This window comes from Nicotiana sylvestris, chromosome 7 (genome assembly GCF_000393655.2).
Source record: "Nicotiana sylvestris chromosome 7, ASM39365v2, whole genome shotgun sequence".
In the NCBI taxonomy this organism is placed as follows: Eukaryota; Viridiplantae; Streptophyta; class Magnoliopsida; order Solanales; family Solanaceae; genus Nicotiana; species Nicotiana sylvestris.
Genome location: NC_091063.1, coordinates 23682359 through 23696886, shown reverse-complemented (window position 1 = coordinate 23696886; position 14528 = coordinate 23682359). Strand labels below are relative to the sequence as shown.

At 39.4% G+C, this 14528-nt stretch overlaps 1 protein-coding gene across 1 annotated transcript; it reads left to right on the top strand.

Annotated features, from left to right (window-relative positions):
- Nucleotides 1-11492: 11492 nt before the first annotated feature.
- LOC138872846 (uncharacterized) lies at nucleotides 11493-12839 on the top strand. Its single transcript, XM_070151266.1, has 2 exons — nucleotides 11493-11646; nucleotides 12187-12839. Exons 1-2 carry the CDS (start codon nucleotides 11493-11495, stop codon nucleotides 12837-12839), a joined length of 807 nt encoding a protein of 268 aa, XP_070007367.1.
- Nucleotides 12840-14528: the final 1689 nt, after the last annotated feature.

Below are 14528 nucleotides of genomic sequence, written 5' to 3'. Positions count from 1 at the left end.
TATTATTATTTCATTTAGAAATATTAAAGACAACTAAAACGCCTTTCCCTTCAACGTTTACTTTGGCAAAGTAAAAAGTATTCATTGACTCTGGGACATCGATTGAGACTTTTTGGACTGCTTACAGACTTTTATTTGTCATGATTTTGTTTAAGGTTTTTTTATGTTCTTGAACATTCTTTCGGTGACGAACTCGTAATCATTAAATTTTCACAGAGTTGCACGCCAAGATTTATTGTAATTAATATTATTTTCATAATTACGTTAAACATAATGGTATTCCCACGGCGTTCAAATCCTGGGTCCGCATCTGACGACACTCAACTTCTTTTGCAGTTGAAAAGCTTCGAGTCTTTGGTCTTCCTATCACTTTGGATTTAAATATGTTGTCATCTTCGCGAATAACATTCGTTGCAAATATATATATATATGTTGACTGACTCCTGTATTTCTAACTGGACTCTTAAATGTGTAATGCAAATTAGGTCAAATGAGCGTGAAGAGACCATCACTGGCTTAAGAATTTTCCAAGATCAAATTCTAAGAAAGTATTATTAACTACTAGTGAATTTCCCTGGAAAGAAAACCGTGCTTTACAATATTCATTTGGATTTAAATTATATACTCTTCTACTATAAAATTCGTATATTATTGTATTTTAACTTGTGATGTCATACAACAACAACCCAATAAAATCTCACAAGTTAGGTATGCGGGTTGAGTGTACGCAGATCTTACCCCTACTCCGGAGGGGTAGAAAGGTTGTTTCCGAAAGACCCTTGGCTCAAGAAGACAGAAATAAACAATAAATAGTGACATCAACATAAGCCAGAAAAATAATATCAGCATTGTAAAAGAAAGAAAATAGATGAAAAGCCATAACAATAACCAGTTATAATATTATAGAACTATGAAAAAATGAAAAAATAGTGTAGAAACTACATAAACCACTAACATCCCAAGGCGGAACACTATCAGTCCAGTTCCGCCCTCAGAACAAAGTAGAAAAACGCTCGATTCCCTCCTAACTTACAACCCTTATGCTCGACCTCTACACCTTCCTATCAAGAGCCATGTCCTAAGAAACCTGAAGTCTCGCAATGTCCTGTCTGATCACCTCACCCTCATACTTTTTAGGCCGCCATCTACCTTTTCTCAAAATTGTCAATGCCAACCGCTCACACCTCCTAACCGGGGCATCTAAGCTTCTTCTCCGCACTTGCCCGAACCATCTAAGCCTCTCTTCTCACATCTTGTCGTCCATGGGAGCCACACCCACCTTCTCCTGAATATCTTCATTCCTAATCTTATTCAACCTAGTGTGCCCCACATATCCATCTCAATACCCTCATATAGGGTACTTTTATCTTCTGGATATGAGAATTCTTGGCTGCCCAACACTCAGGCCCATAAAATATGGCCGGTCTATCTACCGCTCTATCCAACTTGCGTTTAAGTTTCGGTTGCACTTTCTTGTCACATAGGACTCCATATGATAATCTCCATTTCATCCACCGCACTCTTATACGCTGCAGGACATCCTCCTCTATCTCCCCATCCCCTAGATAATTGACCCAAGGTTCTTGAAACTTTCTCTCTTGGGGATGACTTGTGAGTCAAGCCTCACGTCCATGTCAGCTTTCTTTGACACATTATTGAACTTGCACTCCAGATATCCTATCTTAGTCCTACTCAACTTGAAACCTTTAGACTCAAGGGTTTGTATCCAAACTGTTAGGTGTTGTCCTAATTTTCTTACCATATTTAGTTTTCCTATCTCTTGAAGGAAAGGGCAACATATTTACCATAATTGAGTTTTCTTTCTTGTAAAAGAAAAATGTAAATCTCCCATATTTGGCTAGTCCCTTTTCTTGTAGGAAAATGTTTGGACTTCTATAAATTGAGGATCCTTCATTCTTATTCAGTAGTATCCATAATGTAGCCATATGGGGTTTGAGAGTCATGTTTAAGAGGAGAATTTTACTGGACAAGTGTTAGTGTATCACTTGTGTTTGCCTCTTCGTGAGGTTGTTCTCTTGATATTTTGTACTCTCTTTTTATATACTGGATTGCTCATCTCCGACATAGACGTAAGCTAGTTGGTCGAACCACGTTAAATGTATATGTCTCTTTTGGTATATTTCTCGGTTGTTATCTGATTTATCATCATTCAAGGTCTGCTTTGCTAGCTTCCATTTGAAACCTGATTTTTCTGGTTCTAATAAGTGGTATCAGAGCGAGGTTCAAGACATGTTCATCTAGGCAGGTTCAATTCTAGCCACAACATATTTGACGATAATCATGATTTTTGTCTGAGAAATTTGACCAGTGTGCTACGCACGTTGAGACAAACTTTGTGGTGGAGATTTGGAGATACGACATGTTGAAGATTATGTGAAGAAGGTGGATCAAGTTTATTTTGTCAGAAAATTCAGGCTAAGGGGAGAATTATTAGGTGTTGTCCTAATTTTCTTACCATATTTGATTTTTCTATCTCTTGAAGGAAAGGGCAACATATTTAGCATAATTGGATTTTCCTTCTTGTAAAATGAAATTGTCAATCTCCCATGTTTGGATAGTCTCTTTTTTGTAGGAAAAGGGTTGGACTTCTATAAATTGAGGATCCTTCGTTCTTATTCAGTAGCATCCACAATGTAGCCATATAGGGTTTGAGAGTCATGTTTAGTGGGAGAACTTTACGGGACAAGTGTTAGTGTATCACTTGTGTTTGCCTTTTCGTGAGGTTGTTCTCTTAATATTTTGTACTCTCTTTTTATATAGTGGATTGCTCATCTCCGCCGTGGACGTAGGTCAGTTGACTGAATCACATTAAATGTATGTATTTCTTTTGATATATTTCTCATTTGTTATCTGTTTTATCATTGTTCAAGGCTTGCTTTGCTAGCTTCCGTATGACACCTGATTTTTCCGATCCTAATACAAACCTCCAATCTCTCGTTAAAGACGCCTCGCATCTCGTCATAACTTGTGATATCATATTAGTTATTATTTTTGTTAGGTTGTCAATGTTTATCCAGTTCTTTTTTCCTGTATTTACATAATAATCTTACAAATATTTCTACACCGACTTAATTATATTTTAGTTTATAGCGCTTCTAGGAAGCAATTTCGTTTTCCACATATACCATTCTTGAACTTCACAAAGTAGTAAGCGTCATTATGCCAAGTTGTTACGTTATCAATCCATCATCGAATATCACTTTTTTATTATTATTATTATATTGTGCACTGCAAAATCCAATGCACACTCATCCTCTTATATTATATTATATCAATCAAGACCTTTTTGCTACGTGCTGGTGTCATTACTCACTGGACAAGTCTTTTTTTTGGTACCCATGTATCATTGACGCAGACGAGCTTACTCGCCGTATACTTTTGATTAACTATTGAGTGCAAGTTTGTAAATGGATGATTATGAATAGTTCAGATACGCTTAAGGTCAACTAAATATGTCGATCTTTCCACCAGCAAATCTTTGAATGAGTATGCACTAGCTTCATTTAGTCGTGCGTATTATAAATCCGATTTTGATAGTGTACTTATAAAAGTTAAAACTACACATAGTAGCTAATAGTATTTTTGGTTTCTTACCCGATATTTTATATTCGGATGGAGCCGATAAATTCGAAGTCGCACCAAAAAGACAATAGTGGAAATAAACTGTTCGCTAATAAAAATAACTTCATACAATGAGCTCGAATTACATAGTAACTAGTGCGTACACTCGAAGTGCGCCAAGGATCTTTGTGGGTGGCCCCTCCACTGTCCTGTTGGGAATAGTGTTAGGCTAACATAAGAAAAAAATTATTTGAAAGAGAAAAATATTAAATTGCACAAGACAAGACAAGACAAGATTTACGTGGTTCGGTAATTTTTGCCTACTCCACGGCCACACAAAGAATAACTCTTTATTAATTGAAGAGAGAAAGAAGAAGTGGAGGGATGATCTGCAAATGAAAATGCAAACCCCTTTTATAGACATTTGAAATGCCCTACCGACGTAAGCGCTTGCATCATAAGAATTCTGACGTAAGTGCTTACATCATAAGAATATCGACATAAGCACTTACATCATAAGAATGTTGACGTAAGCGCTTACATCATATTTTCATATCGTTTTGACTTTTCTTTCTTTTGCTTGTCTACTTTTCTTTCTTTCACATAGAACAACAGGTTTGCTCCTATCAATCTCCCCCTCAAACCAATGTTACATCAAGAAAGAAATTTTAAAGAAAACAAGATTTGGTATTCTCTAGTGGCGCCTTCACGCTATCAGTCTTGGAGGCTAACTGAGGCAGTGCAGAGCCTCAGTTTGTCAACACCGACAACTTTAGTCAACATGTCTGACGGATTCTTTGATCTTGGTATCTTCTGCAGGGAAAGAGCTTCTTCACTTATCAACTCTCAGATATGATGATACTTCAACTGGATATACTTCGATCCTGCATGAATCACTGTATTATTGGCAAGATGAATTGCACTCTGGCTATCGCTGAAAAGCTCATAATTGTCCTGCTCTTTACCTAGCTCTTTAAGAAAATTCTTGAGCCAAATTATTTCTTTTCCAGCTTTTGAGATTGCCATGTACTCTGCTTCAGTGGTAGATAGAGCAACAATTTTCTGAAGTCTGGACATCCAGCTAGCAGCAGTACCACCCAAGGTGAACACGTAGCATGTGGTACTTTTTTGACTATCCAGATCGCCGCCTAAATTTGCATCAGCAAAACCTCGTAAGATAATATTGCTCTTTTTAAAATAAAGTGTTGTACCTAAGGTGCCTTTGAGATATCGCAATATCCATTTTATACCTTCCCAATGCTATTTTCCTGGATCTGACATGTATCTACTGACAACTTCAACTGCATGGGCTATGTCATGTCTAGTATAAACCATAACATATATCAAACTTCTTACTGCAGAAGCATATTGAACTTTGGACATGTACTTCCTTTCTTCATCTGTCTTAGGTTATTGGTCCTTCGACATATTAAGACGGATTCTGAATGGAGTGCTTCTTGTCTTTGCATCATGAAGACTAAACCTGCGTAGTTCCTATTGTATTTATTTTTCTTGAGACAACTTTAGGTTCATTCCAACCTGTTTCTGGTAATCCTCATCCCAAGCATTTCTTAGTTGGTCCTAAGTCTTTCATTTTAAACTCCTCTGTCAGTTGTTGCTTAACCAAGTTAATCTCATTTATGCAAGATCATGCATTAGCATATCATCAACGTACAATAGTAAAATGATATAGGATTCATCATGATTTTTGATACAACAATAATGGTCCATCTCACATCGTGTGAAGCCATTGTTATACATGAATCCATCAAATTTCTTTTACCATTGTCGGGGAGCTTTCAAACCATACAAACTCTTTTTGAACTTACACACAAGGTTTTCTTTACCAGAAACTTGAAAAACTTCAGGTTGCTTCATGTAGATGTCTTATTCAAGGTCACCATGCAAGAAAGCTGTTTTAACATCTAGCTGCTCCAAATGCAAATTTTTTGCAGCTATGATACTTAGCACCAACCCGATAGTAGTTAATTTGACTACAAGAGAGAAGATCTCGGTGTAGTCAATTCCTTTCTTCTACTGTAAGCATTTTACATCGTGTTTTGTATATTTTCTTACCACCATACTCTTACTTGACTCTGTACACCCACTTGTTCTGCAATGCCTTCTTTCCTTTTGGTAACTCTATAAGTATCCATATTTTATTCTTTCACGACTAGCTTCCACTTATCAGAGTCTATCACCTCCATTGCTTCAACAAAATGCATGGTTCTCCAGCATCAGTCAAAAGTAAATAGTAAAGAGAGAGAGTTAACCTATCCGGAGCATTCATGACTCTTTTAGATCTCCTTAATGTAGGTTCAAGAGTAACTGATCCCGAATTTGATTCAAGTCTAGACTCTAGATTTGATTCTGTATTTGATTCTATCTCTAGTTCCGTTTCTTGTTCTGATCCGGATTCAACTTCTAGTTCTTCATCTTCAATTTTAGAATCAGTTGTAATCCCTCTAGCCACTTTATTTTCTGAGATGTCTTCTAACTCAACCATTTCAGATGTATGTTTGCTGCTGCTGGTTGGTTCTGCTTCAAGCTTGTTCTTGTACATCACATTTTTATTAAAGGTGACATTCCTGTGTCTTAAGATCATTTTATTCTGATTATCTCAAAATCGATAACCAAAATTATCACCACCATAGCCAATAAAGAGATATTTATTGGCTTTAAGATCAAGCTTATCTCTATCATTAGAGTCTACATGCACATAAGAAACACAAAAAAAAATTCAGATGCGAGAGAGTTACCTCCTTTCCTGTCCATACCTCCTCAGGAATTTCAAAGTTCAGCAGTAGAGAGGGTCCCATGTTTATGAGGTATGTTGTCGTGTTAACAACCTCAACCCAAAAATACTTCGGCAATCCAGAATGTATTTTCATACTTCTGGCTAGTTCATTCAGGATTCTGTTCATCCTCTTAGCAATGTCGTTTTGTTACGGTGTTCCAAGAACTGTCTTGATCATTCTAATCCTATTTTCTAAGCATAGTGCTTTAAACTCTTGACTATTATATTCTCCTTTATTGTCAAACTTCAGACATTTTAACTTTAGACTTGTCTTATTTTGAACATCAGTTTTCTATCTTTTAAAGATAACAAACACATCAGATTTATTTTTCAGAAAATAATCCCATACTTTCTTGTGGAATCATCAATTAAGGTGATATAATAGTGTGAGCCTTCCAGAGAAGTTACAGGAGCTGGTCCCCAGACATTTGTATGCACTAGTTCCATCATCTCTTTCTTTGGCGTCCTTCCCACCTTTGAGAAACTAACTCTCTTTTGTTTCTCGTAAAAGCAATCTTCGCACAAACTTAATTCAACATGTTTTAGGTTTGACAACTTTTCTTTGGATTCAAACAACTGCACTCCCTTCTCACTTATATGCCCGAGCCTTCGGTGCCACAATGTTGTATCACGACCATAATCAACCGTTGATATAGTATCTCTTTGTATTGCAGTTGCATACAGTGTTCCTTTCTTGAAGCCCCATGCCACAACCAAATTTCCTTTGTTTTTCTTCCATGATTCGTTACCAAATATTATTGTATATCTTCACTGTCAATCTGACCCATAGATATCAGATTTTTCTTTAGGCCAGGAACATGTCGGACATCTTGCAATTTCCATAACGTGCCTTGTGAAGTCTTTTTATGAACTTCACATTTCCCGGCAATGTCCATAGGTTCGTCATCTTCTAGATAAACTTTCCTAAATTTCCCAGCAATATAATTATGTAATAATTCTTTGCATGATGTAGAGTGAAAGGATGCACCTAAGTCCAAAAGCCAAGATTCGACTGGACTATGTGCATAATAAATTAGTGCATCATCGACTTGTTCAACAATTACATTTGCTGAATTTTCTTCCTTCTTCTTCTTTGGTTCTCTACATTGACTACTGTAGTGACCCGTTTTATCGAAATTCCAACAAATAATGTCCTTGCAAATTTTGAATTGCCCTATTTTCCTTGACTTTGATCTGCTACGACCATGACTATGTCCCCTTTGGTTGCTTCTCCCCCTGATTTTGGTGTGAAAAGCAGATCCTGGGGAATCACTTGATTCTCTTCCGCAAATATCTTCGCTTAGAACCAAGTCTCTAATATCATTCAATTTGAGTTTGGTACTTCCTGATGAACTGCTAACTGCAGTTACCGTTGAAGACCAACTCTTCGGTAGAGATGATAGTAGAATCAATGCCCTGATTTCGTCATCAAATATTATATTTACAGAACTCAACTGAGTTAATATTATATTAAACTCATTAATATGTTCCTTGATAGATCCACCTTTTGTCATCTTTAATTTGAACAAACGACGCGTCAAATAGACTTTTGTGATGACCCAAAAGGTCATCTTATGTTTTAGAGTTTTTATTGCTCTTCGATTTGCGTGCACAATCCGGGCGCGTTTCTGGAAAGCCTTTATGTGAAAATTTGAGAAAAATAATAATGTTTTCCTTTAAAAGTGGATTTAGTTAACTTCGGTCACCGTTTTGAGTAAACGGACCATGACTCATACTTTGATAGTCCCGGTAGGTCTGTATTGAAATATGGGATCTAGGCGTATGCCCAGAATCGGATTCAGAGGTCCCTAGCCCAAGTAATGAAATTATGTTAAAAATTGTAAGTTCGAAAATCTAATGATTTAACGAATTTGATTAATGTTTGATCTCATTGGTATCGGGCCCGTATTTTAGTTACGGAGCCCGGTACAGGTTTAAAATAATATTTAAGTCATGTCTACGAAATTTGGTGAAAATTGGAGTTGATTTGATGTGATTCGGGCATCTGGTAGAGAAAATAGGAATTTCAAAGTATTCTTAAGAATTTCATGTGATTTGGTGTTAAATTCATAGTTCTAGATGTTGTTTTGGCGATTTGATCGCGCGAAAAAGTTCTTATGATATTTCAAGACTTGTGTGCATGTTTGGTTTGGAGCCCCGAGAGCTCGAATGAGTTTCGAATAGGCTACGGAGTGATTTGGACTTGAGAAAATTTGCTGGTATACTTCAGGTCTGCAGATCTCGCAAATGTGAGCGTCGCATTTGCGAGCATGGGAGGTGACTGGGTAGTTCACAATTGCGAAGGATAGGTCCGCATTTGCGGAAGTCCAAGTTCGCATTTGGGACTGGAAGTTCGCATTTGCGAAGGCTGTAGGAACGCGGGGGGTTCACAATTGTGATGCTTTCCTCGCACTTGCGAGCTTCGCAAATGCGACATCTGCAGCTGATAAGTCTTGACTTAGACGTGATTTTTCATTCATTCTCCCATTTTTCAAAACCTAGAACACAAGAGGTAATTTTCCAATAACTTTTTCTTCCCCAAATGATAAGTGATTCTTAACTAGTTTCTTTCAATCTTTTACCTCTTTTTACAATATTTCATCCTAGAAACTAGGGTTTTCATGGTGGAATTGGGGATTTTTGGGTAGAATTTAGGAATGTCAAAATTTAGGAATTTAGACCTCAAATTGAGGTCAGATTCGAAAACCAATTGTATATCCGGGCTCGAGGGTGAATGGATAATCGGGTTTTGGTTTGAATTTTGAGTCTTGACCAAGCAGGCCCGGGGTCGGTTTTTGACTTTTTGAGGGAAATGTTGGGAAACTTATAATTATGTGTTGGAATTGATTTCTTTAGTGATAATTTATGTTGATAAGTTTATTATGACTAGATACTAGTGGTTGGGAGGTGGAAACTAGAGGAAAAGCGGTAATTGAGTTTTGAGTTGGTCGTTGGATTGAGGTAAGTGTTGTGTCTAACTTTGACTCGAGGGAGTAGGGATCCCCGACCTAATTTCTATGTGAAAATCCATGCGTGTGGCATATAGGTGAGGTGACGAGTACCTATGCGCGCCAAGTTATCTGTTTTGACTATTCCCTTCCCATTCTTAATATATTGTTCCCTGCCTTAACTACTACATGCTTTATTGATATTTCCATGATTAGTTGCTACTTGTCGGACGTTGTTTTCGTTGTTAAAACTATTGGATACCACGTAGTTTCATTGTTTCATATTATTGGTTTATGCTGGTTATTAGTGTTATTAGTATACTTGGATTGGTTCCATTAAGTAGTATAATTTGAGTGAAGTTTCATAATTGTACCGCTTAATGTTTGTTTAAGTTAAGGTTTAAACATTGTGGGGAGTTAGAGCTAAATTGTTAAATTCATGTTCTTATTATGTGATTGGTACTGATATGGTGGGATCGGGTTGCACTCAACAACAGGAGGAATAAGGTGAAATGGTATTAAATGGTGGGATAAGATTGCGCGCCGCAATAGGAGGAATAAGGGTGATATATTGAGGAACAATAAGGGTGAACTGCTATTGTGCAGTGGGATCGGGTTACACGCCGCAACAGGAGAAATAAGGGTGGATTGATATGGATTAATAAGGGTGAATGTTCCTATTGTTACTGACGATATGGTAGGATCGGGATGCGCGCCGCATCAGCTTATGTGTTTATGTATCCTCCTTCTACTATGAAGTTATTCTGTAGTTTTGTATACCATACTGATAAGATATTTGAGTTCCGTATTCAATTCTTGCAAGTTATTGTTTCATTTTGTCTCGTACTTATATTCGCTTTATTTCATATTATATACAGGTTATATTGTAAATGCCCCACCATAGCCTGATCACTACCTCGTCGAGGTTAGGCTCGGCACTTACCAATACATGGGGTCGGTTTTACTGATGTTGCACTCTGTATTTTCTGTGCAGATTTCGAAGCAGGCAGTGGTTGATTGAGAGATTGGCTTTAGGTTACTCAGTTAGGAGACCCAAGGTAGTCCTGCAGGCGTCCGCATGCCCTAGCGTTCCCTTCTACATTTCTGTTTTATTTCTTTTCGAAATAGTTGTAATTTCCATCAGACCAATGTTTGTAGATAATTAGTATGTTTGTGAGTTGTGACATCAGATTTTGGATAGTAATAGTGTCAATATCGGTTATAATGCTTATATATAAAGAAGTTGTTTACTTACTTCCGCAATTATGATTGCTGGTTTTAAATTGACTACTCTTATTCACTGAGTCATGAAGGAAACTGGTTAATAATATTCTAATGTTGCCTTGCCTACCGAGTGTGATGTTAGGCGCCATCACGGTCTTGAGGGTGGAAATTCCGGGTCGTGACAAATTGGTATCAGAGCACTAGGTTGCCTAGGTCTCACAATTTACGGACAAGCTTAGTAGAGTCTGAGGGATTGGTACGGAGATGTCTGTGCTTATCCCCTAGAGGCTACAGAGTTTTGGAACAATTTCACTTCTATTCTTCTCTATCGTGCGATTTGATCTCTCGATGCTAATTGAACTCTCTATTATTGTTCTTTCATAGATAGCGAGAACACGTACGACTTCATCAGTTGGGCAGCAGCCAGAGCCCCCAGTGGCAGCTCCTACGAGGGGTAGAGGTTGAGGTCGAGGCAGGGGTAGGGCTCAGCCTAGAGCTCGAGCAGCAGTAGTAGCGGCGGAGCCTCAGGTAGATTTTGATGAGGAGGATCCAACCCAGACCGTTCCAGCAGGGCCAACTCAGGTTCCAGAGGGGTTCATCGCTACCCCGGTACTTTAGGATACTTTGGTCCGTCTGTTTGGCCTTATGAAGAGTGTTACTCAGACCAGCACATTCCCTATAGCAACAGCTGTCTCTCGGGCTAGGAGAGGAGCACAAACTCGCACTACCCACACTCCAGAGTAGATGGCTCATCAGTTTCAGACTCTAGCAGCTCAACCCGTTGGGGGTAGTTTTGTTGGGTGTTGTAGTACAGTTTGTCTAATACTTAGTTCGAGACCTGCTTTATTGATTTAGCTTGTCATGCTCTTCTTATACTTCCTACCGAGAGGGAGAGGGTGAGGAGGTTTATTGAGGAACTCGCTCATCCTATTAGATTACAGATGGCTACGGAGACAAGGAGTGAGATTTCTTTCCAAGATGCAGCCACTGTGGCCAGACGAGTTGAGATGGTTCTATCTCATGGGAATGGTCAGGGGTCTGACAAGAGGCTGCATCACTCTGGTGGATTCAGTGGGGTCTCATTTGGAGGTCGAGGTACTTTTGGTAGAGGCCATCTTCCCATTTCATTCAACACTTCACACATCCCATGGAGCTTCAGGGAGTCATGGTCTTTATGTACCTCGTTCAGACCAGCCAACTTATAGTACACTACCAACTCCTATCAGAGCACCTCATCTTCAGAGCTATTATCGCGGTCAGTCGAATCGTCATGGTCAGTCTCATTTTCCACAGCCGCAGTACCAGAATGAATGTTTGAGTATGGTGAGTATGGGCATATCCAGAGGACCTGTCCAAGATTAGTGGGTGTTCAGCCATAGCAGCAAGGTTCTCGTGCCATGATCCCGGCATCGCCCGCATAGCTAGCTAGAGGTAGAGGTCAGGGAGCCAAAGGTATAGGTTAGGGAGCTAGAGGTGGAGGTTAGACTGTTAGAGGTGGAGGCTAGGTCGCAAGAGGTGGAGGCTAGCCAGTAGGAGGCCGTTCCAGGGATATGATTTAGAGTGGTGGGCCCCAGCCCCAATGTTATGGTTTCCCAGCCAGGCATGAGGCTGAATTATCGAATGCTATTATAATAGGTACTATTTCAGTTTGCAGTAGAGATGCTTCAGTTCTATTTGATCCAGAGTCTACATACTCCTATGTGTCATCTTATTTTGCTTTATATTTGGTTGTGCCTCGTGATTCTTTAAGGGCTCACGTGTATGTTTCCACGCTGGTGGGGGATTTTATTATTGTAGATCATGTCTATCATTTGTGTGTGGTTATTATTGGGGGTCTTGAGACTAGCGTAGATCTCCTACTTCTTGATATGGTTGATTTTGATGACATTTTAGGGATAGATTGGCTCTTACCTTATCATGCCATATTGGAATGTCACGCCAAGACCATGACCTTAGCATTGCTGGGTTTTCCTCGATTAGAGTGGAGAAGGACTCCTGGTCATTTTACTAGTAGGGTTATCTCTTATATGAATGTTCGACGTATGGTCGAGAAGGGGCGTTTGGCTTATTTCGCTTATGTTCGTAATTCTAATACAGAGGTTCCTTCCACGGATTCTGTACTAGTTGTTCATGAGTTCCCAAAATTATTTCCTGCAGACCTGTCGGGGATGCCACTCAACATGGATATTGACTTTTGCGTTGATTTGGCTCCGGGTACTCAGCCTATTTTTATTCCGCCATACTGCATGACCCCGCCAGAGTTGAAAGAGTTGAAGGAGCAGTTGTAGGATTTGCTTGTTAAGTACTTTATTAGACCAAGTGTCTCGCCCTGGGGTGCACCGGTGTTGTTTGTAAAGAAGAAAGATGGATCCATGAGGATGTGCATAGACTATTGGCAGTTGAACAAAGTCACCATGAAGAACAAGTATCCACTGCCGAGGATTGATGGATTATTTGATTAGCTTCAGGGTGCAAGATTTTTTCAAAGATCGGTTTGAGGTCTGGCTACCATCAGTTGAGGATTAGGGCATTCGATGTACTTAAGACAACTTTTCGGACATTGTATGGACATTATGAGTTTCTAGTGATGTAATTTTTGCGGACAAATGGCCCAACAACAGTTATGGATTTGATGAACAGGGTGTTAAAGCCCTATATGGATTCCTTTGTGATTGTTTTTATTGATGATATCTTGATCTACTCCCATAGTCAAGATGAGCATGAGCAGTATCTACGGACCGTTATTCAGACTCTGAGAGACATCAAGTTATATGCTAAGTTTTCCAAATGTGAGTTTTGGTTAGGTTCAGTTGCTTTCTTGGGTCACATTGTATCAGCAGAGGGCATTTAGGTGGATCCTAAGACGATTGAAGTAGTCAAGGACTGGCCTAGACCCACATCAGCTACAGAGATCTGGAGTTTTTTGGGATTGGCGGTTATTACCTTCTAGGGGTTCTCATATCTAGAAACCCTGATGACCAGGTTGACTCAACAGGGCGCCTCGTTCAGATGGTCAGATGAGTGTAAGGCGAGCTTTTAGAAGCTTAAGAAACTTTGGCTATGAAACCGGTGTTGGTATTGCCTGCAGGTTCATGGCCTTATACAGTATATTGTGACGCATCTCGAATTGGACTTGATACGGTAATGATGCAGGGTGGAAAGGTTATTGCATATGCTTCGCGATAGCTAAAGATTCACGAGAAGAATTATCCATTTCATGACTTAGAGTTGGAAGCCATTGTTCACATACTGAAGATTTGGATGCACTATCTATATGGTGTGTCGTGTGAGGTGTTCACGGATCATAGGAGTTTGCAGTATTTTGTTCAAGCAAAAGGAGCTCATTTGAGGCAGAGAAGGTGGTTGGAACTATTGAAAGACTATGATATCACCATCTTGTATCATCTGGGAAGGCCAATGCGGTGGCCGATGCTTTGAGTAGGAAGTCAGCTAGTATAGGCAGCATTGCGTGTATACCAGTCGGTGGGAGACCGCTTGCATTAGATGTTTAAGCCTTAGCCGATTAGTTCGTAAGGTTGGATGTTTCCGAGCCCAGTCATGTTTTAGCTTGCACAGTCGCTGAGTCTTCCTTGTTTGAGCGTATTAGGGAGCGGTAGTATGATGACCCTAATTTGCTTGTCCTTAGGGACACACTGCGGCACGGTGATACCAAGCCGGTTACGGTTGGAGAAGATGGAGTAATAAGGATGTCGGGTCGTGTTTGTGTGCCTAATGTGGATGGACTTCGTGAGTTGATTCTAGATAAGGCCCACAGTTCCCAGTAGTTTATTCAACCGGGCGTTGATAAGATGTATCATGACTTGCGGCAGCATTATTGGTGGAGGAGGATGAAGAAGGATATTGTTGCATATGTAGCTCAGTGTTTAAATTGTCAGCAAGTAAAGTACGAGCATTAGAGACCTGGTGGTTTGCTTCAGAAGATAGAGATTCCTGAGTGGAAGTAGGAGCGTATCACT